The 15,639-nt window shown below is 35.7% G+C and overlaps 1 protein-coding gene across 2 annotated transcripts in view; it reads left to right on the forward strand.

Moving 5' to 3' along the window:
• Positions 1-10,223, forward strand: part of FAM13A (family with sequence similarity 13 member A) — a 234,200-nt gene extending 223,977 nt beyond the window's left edge. For both annotated transcript variants that reach the window (XM_063458640.1, XM_063458639.1), the window contains 6 exons: positions 12-95; positions 1,602-1,697; positions 3,892-3,969; positions 7,376-7,575; positions 8,143-8,244; positions 8,862-10,223. In XM_063458640.1, the coding sequence (XP_063314710.1) occupies positions 12-95; positions 1,602-1,697; positions 3,892-3,969; positions 7,376-7,575; positions 8,143-8,244; positions 8,862-8,985 (684 nt within the window). In that variant the 3' untranslated portion in view covers positions 8,986-10,223. The remainder of the gene's footprint in view (positions 1-11; positions 96-1,601; positions 1,698-3,891; positions 3,970-7,375; positions 7,576-8,142; positions 8,245-8,861) is intronic.
• The last annotated feature ends 5,416 nt before the right edge of the window (positions 10,224-15,639 follow it).

The following is a 15,639-nucleotide window of genomic DNA, read 5'->3' on the forward strand; positions in this document are numbered from 1 at the left end:
GTGTTTTGTAGGATATGACCAGAGATCAGATTGCAGCCGAGAAAGTATCCCTTCAGAAAGCTTTGCTTTTTTATGAAAGTATTCACGGGCGGCCGGTATGTACCACTTTTGTTTTGTATAATCTGTTTTCTAAATATGAGGGATGGCTTTCTCCAAATAAAACGGGGAACTATGCAAAGATGTCGAACAAACCTTGTATACATTATTCTGGTCTATCTTAACAAGTTGTACTAAAACAAGTCTTTTTGTATATCAAAACTTGTATCGCAAATAATACTGTAGCGGCTTAATGTTAAAGAGAGACCGTTTGCCTGTTTTACGGTTTATATCAAACTACATACACATTAGGTGTGTATGTATTTGTATAATATATATATATCTCTATCTGAATGACAAGGCCGATGAGAACTGTAAATTATGCAGTGCTATCACATTTCTTTATTATAGGTTTTAAACAAGCCTGAAAAAAAATCATTGTTTCCAGGGTTGAGTGGATTCACTTTTTTTCTTCAGGAGGTTTAATTAAAATGGTTTTCTTCATTTTACTTTCTTGGCACTGATTCTTTATGGAAAAGTACTGACTTCCTCCAAATAATTAAATTCAGCCAAGCTAAGAAAAAAAAAATTCAGACCCAAACAGAAGAACAGCATGAAAGCCTATTAGTTTTGCAATCCGTTGCATCTACAGTAGCTAGATGGCTGTTCTAGAATTTGCACAGTTGACTCAAACTATTGAATTCTTGTTTTTATGGTTAATGGATTCTGGCGTAAGCTTTAGTTCAATTTGAATTTTTGATATAATTTTAGGTAAAATTGCAATATGGAAATATTTCTAATGCATATATATTTGCTTTTGCAATGAGTTTGTTCTGCATTTAACATTTGTGCTAGTTTATCATATAATAAAACCGTTGACTGTATTATGTCTTGTGTACGTAGATTTTGAGAATAATTTCTCTCCCGCTCCATTTTTCACGTGACCGTATTTCACATTTTGACAGTTCTTCACTTGATTAAAAAACTAAAAATTTGCTTTATAAATGACAATTTGGGTCTGTACAAAAAACTGCAGCCCAGCTTTTATTACGCTCCACTTCGAATAGGGTTTCTATTCCTCCCATCCTATCATGAATAACATTTAATTCTCAAATGCCAAGGCTAGCAGTTATAAAAAGTTTTAGAATTTTTGCCTGAAACTTTCATATTTAGAAAGATTTGACCACCACAAAAATGGTAGAAGACCCTATTTTTATTTATGTATGTATTTATTTATTTAAAATTAGTGCGCATACACAAATTTCAGTTTAGAAATATATATGGTGAGTATTTGGACATATTCTAATGCTTCTATAAGTATCTAGATATCTTCATGCGTTCCGCAAACTGCACTGTCCTCCATATTTCTGTATAGCTCTGTTTAACCTGGGCAACTACAAATTTCAGTCGACCCTTCAGTATTCTGGGTATACAATTTCTGTTGTTATTGGTGCATCAACATAACTAATCCGGAATAAGCTAAAGCAAACGCAATATCAAAGTTTGAGTTTTCCTAGCTAACATAACCTCAACACCATTTCATGGCTTTTTTTGTGTTAAAACAGGTAACCAAGAATGAGAGGCAGGTGATGAAGCCACTGTATGACCGATACAGACTGTTCAAGCAGATTCTATATCGAGCAAACACAATCCCTGTTATTGTAAGTTGCAGGTTTTTTGTTTGTTTGTTTGTTTGTTTGTTTGTTTGTTTTCCCCATTAAATTTCATTCTGCAAAGCATGGAACACTAATCCTCATTTGAAGTGTAAATAAAAAAACTAGTTTCATTGGCTGTGGCACCAATTGGCAAGACATTAAAAGACTATGAGAACATTTGACATTCTTTTACCTTGTGTGCACTAACTGTATGTTTTAAAATGATGTCAAAAGTGGTTACATAACATACAAGTCTTCACATTTTTGCCCTAGTCTCTTATAGATAAAAAGATGGCTGCTTCCGCCAACCATATTTCATATTCTTATGTTTTTGTTGCATGTATCAGAATATTCAAAGTAAAAAAAAAAGTTATCAATGATGATTAACTGTAGACCTAATGTGTTATGAGAAAACCCTGCAGAAAAAGTATTATAAATGGGTTGCTGTTTTTATTACTTTACTTTAATTCATGTACACTGCCAACTGCCAAAAATAACAGTGGCTTCAGCCCAAGGGTAAACCTGTGGCTGCTTCCATATATATATATATATTGACGTAAGCCCCTCCCTTAACCCCAATTAATTGTGGTTTTTTTTTTTTTTGGTTTTTTTTTTTTTAATCCCTTTATGACACCAAATCTGTGAATGAATTTTATAACCTATATTTATGAACTAAACCCCCTCCTCACCGTATTAACCCTACAGCTACAGTACATCGCCTTAGCAACCCCCCTCGTAAGTGTTGGTCATTTTAGTACAGAATATGGCCCTCTAACCATAAAATTCCTTAATTCAGCCTCATAATGATGTCCCCTTGCCTATGGCTGTCATCGTGTTGTGGTCTAACATCATCCGGTTTGGATGATTGATTACAAGGTTAATTGTGACTTATAAATGTCTTCTCTGTTTCATGTGTATTATTTATCTTTACAATAAGTAATTTTACCAATGAAATGCTTTCCTGCAATTATACATTTTCTTAGAATGTTGACTTTACGTGCTCATGAAATGGCTGAATTTTTGTTCACTGTTCACAAATATTTCTGTGTCTTGGTAACCATGGTGCTAGCAATACAAAATGAAGGAACTTCCCCTAATTCAGCTAGTACTAGGAAGGCTGTGTGTTGCTTCCTACTTTTCCTATACATGACACTGTGCTAATAAAATTGTTGTTTTGTTAGAGGTATACAGATATGAGGGCCTATTGTATTTGATATATTGTATGTTTTAATTTGTTCTCAAATACACATTCAGATGCATTATTCCCTATTTTAAAAAGCCGTAGAAGGAATATCTCCACATATTCGTATTAAGAGTTGGTTTTGGGTTTGTATTGGTATTTTGCTTCTAGTCCAGATGGGTAGAAGGTTTAAACAAATCCTCCTTTTACTCGTAATACAAGAATAAGATATTTTCTGTTCATTAGAGGTACTCTGTTGGAGACGTCAATGTCTGTTCTTGTACATGGTATACCTAATCTCATTTCACACGTGGAACATATGCTACGCATGTGTCGCCTATCCCATTATTCCTTACCTTCTGTCCAACGAAGCACTTTTAAAATAAAAACAAAAATACGGAGTGTGCACATGAATTGATGCTTTTGATCAAATTATGGAGCCAAATGCACAGTATAACACTTTCTGTGTGTGTTTTGTATGTATTGCATTCACGTTTTAACATCCTTGTCATTAGCATATCCTGCTTAGCATGATTATACGATTCCTTAACTTCATTCTGATCTACAGCTGAATTGGCAAAAGTTAAGAATGTCAGTGCAACTACTTCCAATTGTGCTCTTGGGTATGTCGGACTAGGCAGCTGTGTTAAAAGAAGTCAGGTCAGCTGCGCTTTACACTGGGAAATAGTCGCTAGGATCTGCTACTGAACAAGGTCAAACATTGATGCAATACTTACCATTGCTCGTTAGGAGACTATTTGTAACATTTCAATGTAAAACTACAACTAGGTTGTATACGAAGGCTGCACACTTTTAATACTGACCACTGCTATGTAAACTGTATTAATGTATTTCAGAAGTATTGTTTTTACTTTGCATTCATAAACCTAGAAGAGCTCTGTCTAATGGGTTTTGCCAGTGCTGTCTGACGGCGTGGTAGCAATAATTGCTAAGATGAGCTGGGAATGTTGTAATAGAGAGGGCTTCACGGTGTAACATACTTGTTAACACTCATCACAGGGATCCCCCACAAGCAAGCGGAGAAGCCCTTTGCTGCAGCCAATAATCGAGGGTGAAACTGCATCCTTCTTCAAGGAGGTAAACGTGAAAGACTTCAGCTGCTACCTACAATAAATGCTAAATCTGCCTCAAATCCCACCAATCAACCCCGTTGACTTGATTATGTTCTTTTAATTTATGCATTGATTCCTTGCAGTGCTTTTCAAAAATCTTTGGCTGCTTCTACATGACCAGCTCTGTCCAAGCTTCCATACATGGCCCATTGTCCTGACTGTGTTGGCTTATTATTTTTAAAATCTTTGGGTGACTTTTACAGCTTGTCCTTCCTTTTTTTTTATTTTTTACTTTGCCTACTGTTTTTGTTTTGTTTGGGAGAGATCAGTGATGGTTTTGTTCCTTTTGTATCCTGCTCTTATATTTGTCACTTCATGATAGCTCCTGGGCTTGTAGACTACCTTAGAACTACTCTTTGCTATTTTCATTGAGGAATACACCCATGGGCTTCTTTTCATATTGTATGTAAGAACATGCTTAAAGATCTGCAACTCCAGACCTTTGCCCTTACCAACTGTTCTATTTTTTATTTTTTTTTGCTGTGCCCACTGTTTTGTGTTATGCTACTAATGAGGCAAAGTTTATGGACCGCTCAAAATACTGCTTTATTCAGCTGACCTTCCATATTAATTTACATCAGATTGTTTGGGACTGAACTAAAGTAAAGAGCAATAATAGAATTCTAACATTGATTTACCTTATCGCAACCTGGTAATGGGAAAATTACATTCACTCCAAATTCCATGAAATTATATACAAACCAGAGGAATATTGCCTAGTTTTTTTAATCCAAGCAGTCCTATTTATTTGGGACTCACTGGAGGTTACCAAAATACCAAATTTAGGATTTGGTTAAATATAACGTTCTTCATTGTCAATCAATGAACCTCCTTTAAACCTTAAAATTTGAACTAACATTTATTATAGAGTGCATTATTATAAATGTCCTCCACGTCACGGTTTCACCTCTTATAGTAATCTTTTGTTTATTCCTTAACAGTTTGTTGCAATTAAGTTAATGGCGTTCTTTATTATAAAACTTCTGTTAACAAAGAGTTTCAAGGAGCAATCCTGGCACGCACACATTGGATGAAATGTGCATATTGGGTAACATTTGTGCTGCAAATGTTTGCAGGGTGTTTTTCGGTTTTGTTGTTATAAATGGTTTTTCAGACCATTAAGAAATAGCTCTTTCATGTATTGTGTACTTGTACATGAAGGTGGGTGTTGATCGTAAAAACATTGATTTGATTATGTAATTGGCATATGCAGTGTACATGCTATGAAGTGACTCCTTAAGGTTGGAGTGAAAAGCCACATTTAAAATTTAAAAAAATTGGTACAATGCTTTTAAAAAAAAAAAAAAAAATTTTTTTACAAAATACATTTATGCTACATGTCACAAATTTGTACAACGCACTAGATATAATCCTTAATGCAGAAATTAGGACATTGCTTAGTATCTCCTTATATAATATGTCCCCCCCCTTTTTTTTTCTTAAAGAGCACTGCATGTGTCCCATAAATCCATGCACATTGATATATGTACAGCCTATCAAGGCTCAGTGGAAATTCAGCGTGACTATGCAATGAACAGCCCTCCGCTTTCACGGATATTGTTACAAAAAGTGTCTGCTTTAAAATACCCCGTTTCCATGAAAATAAGACATTCCCCCCAAATTAAGCCCTAGCTCATTTTCAGGGGATGCTCTTATTTAAGCCCTACTCCAAAAATGAGCCCTAGCCGCTAGTTCGCTAATCTATGTTTGAGGGATTTTGCGAAAATTTGCGAGTAAGCTAATCTATGTTCGAGGAAGTTTCCCCAAACATAGATTTGTGGGATTCCATTTTCGAGTAAGCTAATCTATGTTCGAGGAAGTTTCCCCAAACATACACCTGCTTTCTAGCAAATGCTTGCTACTGTTTTTCCCCGAAATAAGACATGCCCTCGAAAATAATCCCTAGTATGTTTTCAAGGAAAATTGTTATACAAGACCCAGTCTTCTTTTTGGGGAAAGACTGTTGTAATACCATGCAGTGAATTATTTAAAGGATGCAACAGCCTGCTGACCTGTCGACTCCCAGACCTCACATTGCAAGGTTTGCATTGGTAAAAACATAAATCTGGATTAAATAGGTAAAACATAGACCATGGTGTAGTATTTAAAAATTCATAGATCTACACATATAATAAGTATCCAACTCACATATTCCTGAGCCTTGTATAGCTCCTATTAGAAATCCTTAGCAAGGGTCCTGAATCCTTTTTCCAGCTGGTCACCTCACAGATGTGTTGGACTACTGACACCTCCCTTTCACACAGCATCTAAGTGTTTCCACAATTTCATTAAAACTGCAAAAGAACAATAATGGATAAAAACTACGGTAACCAGAAACTGAAAGTCTGTACACTTGTCGAAATGCATTCGTGCCTTACGCCTTTGTATATTTTTTTTTTCCAAGTGCATAAGTCTTCTTCATAAGGTCCTTGCTTTTTTAAATACCCTGTTTGTGCACTTCAAACTTTCATCACTTGCGGCTATCGATGGTATGAAATAACTGTGGAGATGAAATTCTTTTCCTACATCTATTATTTGTTGATGCCTTTGTTTCTAACAGAAGCATCTAAAGCCTGAACCAAATATATGTGGCGCAGGAATGTGTGAGTTCTTATAATATGTGTAGATCTATGAATAGTTAAATACCAAACCATGGTCTGTTTTATCTATTTATTCCAGATTTATGTTTTAAGCAAGAACGTGGTAATTTTGTATGTATTTGTGCACTCTCCCCTATACCTTTTGATCTGTTTGCACTGCATTTTTGTTGTGGGAAGTGACACAACATTAGGTGATGGTATTTGCACCTTGATTTTGCACAGCAGCATTTTGACTATACAAATGACCTTTTCATTTCTGTATCTTTATTTTGATAAGTAACTTTTTGGATCCGCTAGTAGTATAGGAGGATTTAATTTTTTTTACCTTGCAGCATGTTGCCTTTCTGGTTGCAAGGAGTTTTGTGCATTAAAATACTACTACTCACAAGGTAGTAAAGGTCACTGCATAGGTCTCGTGTAGAAAGATAGGAGTTGTACATATCCTAAAATCAGTTCATCCTGTTAAACTGCTCAGATTTTCACATTTCTTTTTGCTTTGTAATACAATTTCACACTGGATAGAGAACATCTGCTCATTTGCCAGGTTAAATTGACATTTTTGTTTTGGCATGTAAGGAATCATGACTCTGATACTAACTGTGCTGGTTGTGTTTTGGTGACCTGTACTAATTGGATTTGAAGTGGGCTTCGTTGACATTCTGTTGCTTCCTCCACCAAGATCTTTGCATTTGCCATGCACAGCAAGCCTGTCCCACAGTGCTTGTGTGCCAATGGCATGCTAACATCTCTCCCTCTCTTTACATTGTGTAGGAAGAAGAAGAAGGATCAGAAGATGACAGCAGTAGCGTGAACACAGATTTTATGGTTACTATGAAACCAGGCTTTACTGTAAGGAGCTTTTTGGATCAGCTGGAAGAGGACACAGATGGATTTGTGTCACCGGTGGATGACAAGACCCCTCCAAAGAGCAGCCAAGAGCTTGGGCTTGGGAACATTCATTCAGCTTCAGTGTAAGTTGTGTTTTGTTTACAGTCTAGTACAGGGCTTAAAATTTGAAGTTCTATACTAATAAACAGGTCTTAATAATTACTCGCAAACGCAAGCCGTAGCATATACACGAGGGTTAAATTTCTACTCGTCAGGGCTAAATGTTCACTCACAAGTATCTAGACTGGCTAGTATATCGGACCAGGCCTCAAATGTTTCACTAGGTTCTAGTGGAACATTTGAGAGCTGGTCTAATATACCAGCCAGTCCACACTAACTCTGGGTGGGAAATCACCAGATGTGTAGACAATTCTGCACAGTATTGGTTCAGGGATTCATTTTGACACCACCAAGTTTGATTTAGACTTGTGACAATTTTTATATAGTTATTTATTTTTCATCTACAATGTGTCTGTATTCTTTTTACATGGTGGCTTCTCCAAAACATCGCCAATCCATTTACTGAACGTTGTTGTTATATGTTAATTTTAGCAATAGGGGGAAAGGGTGTATGTATGTGTTCTTTGAACAAAAATGGAGTCCATGCTGGATATTGTATGCTAAAGTTGCCTCTTATTTTGTGGTTCCAGGCCTGAGCTGCTTCAGCAGCTACAGGAGGCAAAGGAAGAAAAAAAGAATATTAGGAAAAAACTTAGAGAGTTTGAGGACAATTTTTTTAGACAGAATGGAAGGTAAGTGATGTCTCCTGGTGCAGAGAACTGTGCGCATTCTGGACAGTTTTACAGAAATGACTCTTATCTGAAGATAAATAACAATGATGTTAGGAAATGGGCGAGAAATGGCCACGTACTATACTTATAAAAGCTGCTTACCTTAACCCCTGAAATTCTGTATTGACTGTTTTTTATTGGCGTGCTCCTTCTTATTGTCCAAATGCATTAAGTGTATATTTCTATTTAGTAGTGTATGCTTTATAAGGATGTACAAAATACGTTTTTAGCTTTATTGCATTGTGAATGTTGCCTGTGTTCTACTTCCTTTCAGAACCAATTTCATCTCTGTTTGCCTTAATTTGCTCCTAGGCTGTGATGTCCGCTTGTGTTATGGTAGTGATAGAGCTGACTGTCCATATCAGCAGCTAATGTTAAAGTGATGTGACTCCTTCAGTGACTGGAGGAACACTTCAAAAAAATCTACAGTTTATTGGATAGTTCTGAATTCTAAGTATCTGTCAACTGCTTATCAATTTTAGAAAATGTTGAACTTTAACCATTACAAGCTGAGAGAGAACCAATGGAAGTTTTTGACCAAAGTAACACTGTTTTATCATTTTCTCTTTACTCTCTAGGAATGTTCAGAAAGAAGATCGCACACCAATGGCAGAGGAATATAGCGAGTACAAGCACACAAAAGCAAAACTCCGGCTGCTAGAGGTCCTAATTAGCAAGCGAGGCACTTCGCAGACTGTGTAATGAGGATGAAAAACATCTCTCCAGAACTGAAACCGCTTATATCCCAAGTCTTCTTTACAATGAGCAGATTGCTGGGAATGGCCGACAGGAGATGCGTGTTGCCCAGGATATTCTGCTTTGCAAGGCTCCCTTCTGTACTGGATTCCTCCTTGAAATACATGCCCTTGTATCTTTCTTATGGAACATGAATTTACCTCATGACTAGAGTAAATATTGCAAGGATTTGTTGGACTAGCAAACTGAGTAATCTGGCAATTTTGTTGATGCTAAATGCAACGTCACAATTCACACCAAATCCAAGGTACAGACAGTGCACAAAGTGCTGATGATGTCTAAAAGTCTGTTGGATGTTGTCCCATCTTGGGGATTGGAGGGACATAGAGATTTTTTATTTTTATATGCTACAACACTGTTATAAATCACATGGACTACAGCCAGCAACCTTGCAGACACAGACTATAAATTATGATCTGAGAAAGCACTCCCTTTTATTTCTCTTAAGGGTACATTAACTGCAGCTCTGCCTTCCTGGATACATTTTGGAAAATAAAGAAAGAAGAGATGTCCAGCAATCCTTATTGTGGTAAAATGATATCCCTTTATTGACAAATCAGCAACGTTTCGACTGTGTGGTTTTTTTTTGGGCGAGCAATGTAAACATTTCCCCAAACCCTACTTGATATATACCATCTTTATTAATCACATGATCAAGTAAGGGGCGTTAAGCTCATACAAAGTGACCATTTTTATAGTTATGTAAACCATAACAAAGTGCAAAAATCCCGGGTACAAGGGCAATGCACGAAGCGCTCATCTGATGATGTCTAAAATTTTATTTCACAATGTCCCATCTCGTGGATTGGGGGCATGGAGATTTTTTAGATTTTTTTTTTTTTTTTTTTAAATAAACATACTAAAACACTGTTATAAATCGTGTGGATTACAGCCAGCAGCATCCTTGCAGACACTGACTGGTAGATGGCTTGTCTATCACACAGGAGTCCCAGACAAGAGTTTTGTTTCCATCGCATCCTTCAGATGTCCTCTTGATTGCATGCTTTACCAACCAACATGGAATGGTTTCCTGTTTATCCTTGTTCATAGGATGAAATAGGGTCACAATGTGTACATCTGAGGACTTGTATGAAATATATATCCAGAACAATATTACCACTACTAGCCTGTCAGTCTTGCATTAATCTCACAACCAGAACCAGATTTTCTTCTCGATTAAGCAAACTTAATAGATAACTGGTGGACATGTGGTGTTTTTTGTTGTTTTGTTTTTTCTTTTTTTTTTTCTTTGTTGAATCTTCTGGAATATTTTTTTTTTTTTTTTTTTTTAAGATTCAGTTTCTTTATATTTTGGGGGCAAAGTTAATCCCCTCCCTATTTTGCAGCATGCACTTTCACCTTTTCTTATATGACTGTACTCTATTGTATACAAAGAACTAATAACATTGGATTGAGCAATCTAAGACTGCATTTTTAAGAAATTGGTCCTCATCTCTTTACATTTCATGTGGTTTGTACCCTTTGTATTTATTTCACACTGTAAATACAGAACTTGGTTCCTTCTCCCCTCTTCATGGAAGCCATTTGGACAGTAAACAAGCGGGTTCACCCCTGGAGAAGGGGACTTTTCAGCCTTTAACCTGAAAAGTTGTTTTATCTGTGTCACTATACTACTCATCATACGAACATGAAATGTACCCATTTTTCTGAAACTGTATCACATCTATCTCCTGCTATATGACACTACACCTTAACAGGTCTTCAAGCCATCTGGTGATGAGGCCTGGTTCAGTAGGTTTTAAATCTGCTTGTTAGAAGTGGCTCACATAGCATTAATCTTTCAGCATGTATTTCTTACATTACCAAATGTCTGCAAAATGTACCTGCAATTTTAATGGAATGATTATTTTGATTAGTAAAGCTAAAAAAACAAAAACAAAAAAAAGATAACCTTCTAGATCTAAACTCCCCTCCCTCCTCCAAACCCCTTGCCAGGATGTATTTCTGTTTAGTTCCTAATCCGTTTTCGTGGTCTGTTATCTGACCTTACTCTCGGATTTCTTTATAAAATTTTGTAAAATGATTTGTTTTGCGTAAGCCACAAATCCGTTTATGCTTGGTCATAAATTTCTGTTTCTGTAATCTGATACTTTCAGACAGAATTTGCTTTATCTCTTTCAATTTGAGGGATAGTCCACTACAAAACATGCACACTACTGATGAATATGATCTGCGTTTTAAATACAATTTCTGGAAACAGCCTTTATAGAAACCCTGAGGAAGCAAGGCAATGGTTAAATGGGGAAATCCTCGGAATCCTTGTCATTTCACACCCAGACCTATCCGGAATTTCCAAGTGTACTGCTTGGCAAACCACAGGCAGAATTAATTACCAGTTGATCAATTAATCATTATGGTTTTGTTTCCTAATTTTTTTTTTTTTTTAATATATTTTCTTTTCACATTAATTTTAAAAGCACTTATTTTAGTATACTTTTTATTGTTCATCCCAAAATCTAGAAAATTTAAGGAAATCGTTTCTAGAGCTTCTTTAGGTTCACTGATCATTTCCTGGATTTTTTTTCTTTCCCTTTGCAATGCCCATATATTTGTAAGTGGAGTTGTGTATCACTGAAGTTTATCTGTGCTGTTATATACATTTTTTTTTAATTTATTTATTTTTTAACTGCTCTGAAAATTATTTTATTTACATTTTTTTTAATAGGATTTGAACATTTCTAGAAGGTTCTATCTTGCCAAAGTTGCCTGTGGCTATAAATTCTGTATTCTTTTACAATAAACCTATTCAATTCTCCCCAAGATCACGTTAAGCGATCCATTGCAGTTAATATGCAATATTCATTCTAAAACCGATTTTCCGGTAAATGCAAGTTTAAGTACCGACGTTAATAAGAATGGAGGATTAAAGGGCCACGATTGGCTCCAAAAAAACTAATCTGTAGAATCTTTTGTGTGCAGCTGCTTTCTACTACTTTATCGGCCTGTGATTGTAAACACTTGCGTTTGTTACTCTAGTCTACGTAGAATACTTACTCCGATGACTCTTAGACACAAACGTGTCATGCATTAACCCAAGAATACTGAAAAATGAAATGCCAGCCCTTGTTTTATGATTGGTATGGATGTTGCTTTGTGGGTTGCTTTTATTTTGCTAGGGGAGAGCGGTAAGGGTGAACTTTTAACCAAGTCTAGGTTCATGTAATGCTTGAACAAGACCTGCAAAGGAGGTTTGAGGTGAAACTTCACTTGTTGACCAGGTATTTATATAGCTATGGGAATTTTTGTCTCCTGTTAAAACATTGTTTGTTTTCAGCTGGTATGATACAAACAGTGATTTATAGAATATATAGATTTTCTTCATGCACAATCTAAATCTGTAATTATTTTGGAAAACTGGAGATAAGTCTTGATTTTTGTTTTAAAATCTATAATTGCAAACTTTATTGTGAGGCAGGGTTTTGTGGGCAGATGATCTATTATACTTTTTTTTTTTTTTTTTTTAAATAGAGCTTGGCTCCAAGGAATCCGCTCACTGCGTCTGCCACATGGTGTGAATATATATCAAGATATACACATACTTTTGTCATTTTGGCATGCAAAACAATGACACTTATATGTGACTTTAGATCTCAAGTTTTCCAAATTGATTCACCAATTGTTGATCCAATTATATTTATTTCCTACTTGTGCTTAAATATAATTCTAAAATAACACTTTTATTTTATGTTGCCCGACAATCTTGCAAATTGAATTCTATTTTTGTGAAATATAGTTTCTAACTTTATTATGGGAAATGATATGAATCTTGTATTTTAGAATAAGCTTTTCAAATGATCACAATCTGTAAAACCCAAATGATTTGTCTACAAATGTTCCCATAGACTTTCATGGTGTAGATGAATCATCAGGAAAGTCTTACTAGCATATTTTCATGATTTGGAAAGCCTATCTAAAAATATTAAATGCAGGGGTCAGACCCCATTAAATGATGTAATATGGGTTTTCCAGGCAGCCTGAAATTGTACAAACACCTCAATTTGTTAACTCTGTTTCAATACGCAAGCCCTTTTAGTGACTTGTTGCAGGCTGTGCCATATTTAAAGACATTAACCCGAATGTTTTGAAATCAGTTTATAGAGAGCTTTACATGCCTGTATTCTCAGAACTGCTGGATAGGAGTTTTATCTTTTTATTATGATCATTGTATTGTTGCAGAAATAATAAAGTGTATGCCAAAAAGTATTTTTCAGTGTTTGATCAACCTGTCTAAATTTTCCAGATTGTATGAATAAAATATTTCAAATAGAAGTCACGTATATATCCAAATCCGAAATGCATTTTAGGATATGTAAAGCCCATGTTTGGCCTGCTTTCTGGGATTTCCCTTTTTGAAAGTTCTGTTTTGTTTTGTTTATTTTTTCACTGTATTTTTGTGTAGTACATCAGAGATACAAAAGGATACACTACGGTCCTGCATTTGCAAATTATTTCCAGGATCTTCTTGGAACTAGAGGTTGCTAAGCTTTTATCTTGGAACACTTTTAATATCCAAGTGATTGTTGGAAAACTTAGTTACACAGAAAGATTTTAGAATGAAATATTCTTGTTAATTTCAATGCTAAACTTATCCAAAATGTTTAGAACTGTGTTTAGACAAATCATTTCATGATATGTCTTCAGTACATCTTTATAAATTTTGTTTTTGTCACTTTAAATGTCTGTATATATTATACACATGGTTTAATCAATGCTGATTTTAGTGGATATTTTGTTTTGTGGTTTTTGTTTTTGTTTTTTTAAGACCGTCAGGATTTTAAAAAGCATTTTCAGCCAAGGTCTGGAGGTGGAGTATTCCTTTTTTGCCCTATAATTTAATTTTATAATTTCCATTACATGTATATGTTGTCCTTGCCTGACTTACTGAACTGTTTCAACCCACTGCAAAATCAAGGCTGTAATATAGGAGTTAGCATTTGTACATACTGGAGTTTAAGTGGCTCTGTCACCTCAAACTTACTTTTCTCCTACTGTTTCCCCTTCTCTTCCACTTTCAGACTGTTATTCGTTTCTGATCTAGTTCTCTTTAAAACATAAGACAAAGTAGCGGATGCATGTTCACTATGCTTTACAATATTGAGGCAAGCTTCACAGTTTGTTAGCTTGACAGAGGAAGTGAAGCTTGCCTTACCTTAAGAGTGGTTTCTACTTCGTCTTATGTTTTTAAAGAGAAATAGATTAGGAATTAAGAAAATGAAAGCGGATTCTCAAAGTGGAAAATGAGGAAACAATAAGGAAAATTTGAAGTTTATGGGGACAGAACCACTTTAAATTTGACTACATACGCTATTGAGGCTCAAAACTATGGTAGTCTATGCTACACACAGTTTTAAATAGCTGGCAATGCTTATGTGAATTAAAGATATGTTTTATGTTTTTCATTATTTCTTGTTAAATTCTGCACTGTTTTGTGTGTATTTTTGTACCCACCTTTTGTTTTCTTTTTGTCCAGTTAAAAAGAAAGTAACACAACGCTTTAACATTTTGTAAACATGTGAAATGTTTTTATTTTTTTTAACCATTTTACTTTGCAACTCTAGCTTAATTGTCAGAGCAGTGTCTGTCTAACCATATACATGCTAGTTTTGTGACATGGAGTTTCTGAATGTGGTACACTGTATAGATAACTTGTTAATGTTAAGCAAGCTTTCTTTAGGCCAATAGGCAGTGGTGGTCATTCAATTTACAACACTTTGGGAAGGCTGAATTTGTAATCCTTACAGTGATCCTGCATTAGTGGAACAATGCAAGCACCATAACTGCCATAGCCCGCTGTAATGGTAATGGTACAATCTGGTTAGGTCTACAGAGTTAATCCGAGCCATGCAGTACTGCACGCTTTGGCTGAGTGTGGGGTCAGCTAAGTGCTCTCAGACAATTAATGAGGCCCTGGATCAGTTATGATTTTTCTTCCTCTATACAGATACATCCAGCTTCTCCTACAGGAGGAGAACAGATATAGCAAGTGTATCTGGGGGACCTAGGTATGTTGTTAAACCATACTAAAATAATGTGACTACGTATAGTGGTAGGGCACTACCGGAGCGATATCCATTGCAGTTGAATGTGGTAGTTATGGTGCTCGGAGTATTAATTTAAAAAGCTTTTTATGCAGGTTTACTAAATGCCAGATTTTGTGCTAGTTTGTACAAGTATGAGCTCAGCTATGTTGACGGTTAATATTGACTTACATAGCTCTCCTCTGATCGTATTGTATCCCTACTTTGCAATTCCCTTTTTTACAATCCCTTTTTTCACACCTTTGTTTGAAAGTTTTACATTTTAAAAATGATCAGTTGCAAGTATAGGGTTTTTGGAATCTGTCTAGTTCCTTAGGAATCTTTTAAGCATCTTGCCGTTCTATGTTTGGGGACCTTGGCACTTTGGCAGATGAAAAGCACTGCATTTCCTCATCCTTATACTGCACCAGTGTAACAAGTGTGTAACAATTGGCTCAACTGTAGAGATTCTAGAATAAGACCTATATCTGTCAGTCTACATCTCTATGAAGGGCCTGTATAATGCAGCCAATCAGCTTCCTTTCACACGCTAGTAAACTCT

Source organism: Pelobates fuscus, chromosome 6 (assembly GCF_036172605.1).
Source record: "Pelobates fuscus isolate aPelFus1 chromosome 6, aPelFus1.pri, whole genome shotgun sequence".
NCBI lineage: Eukaryota > Metazoa > Chordata > Amphibia > Anura > Pelobatidae > Pelobates > Pelobates fuscus.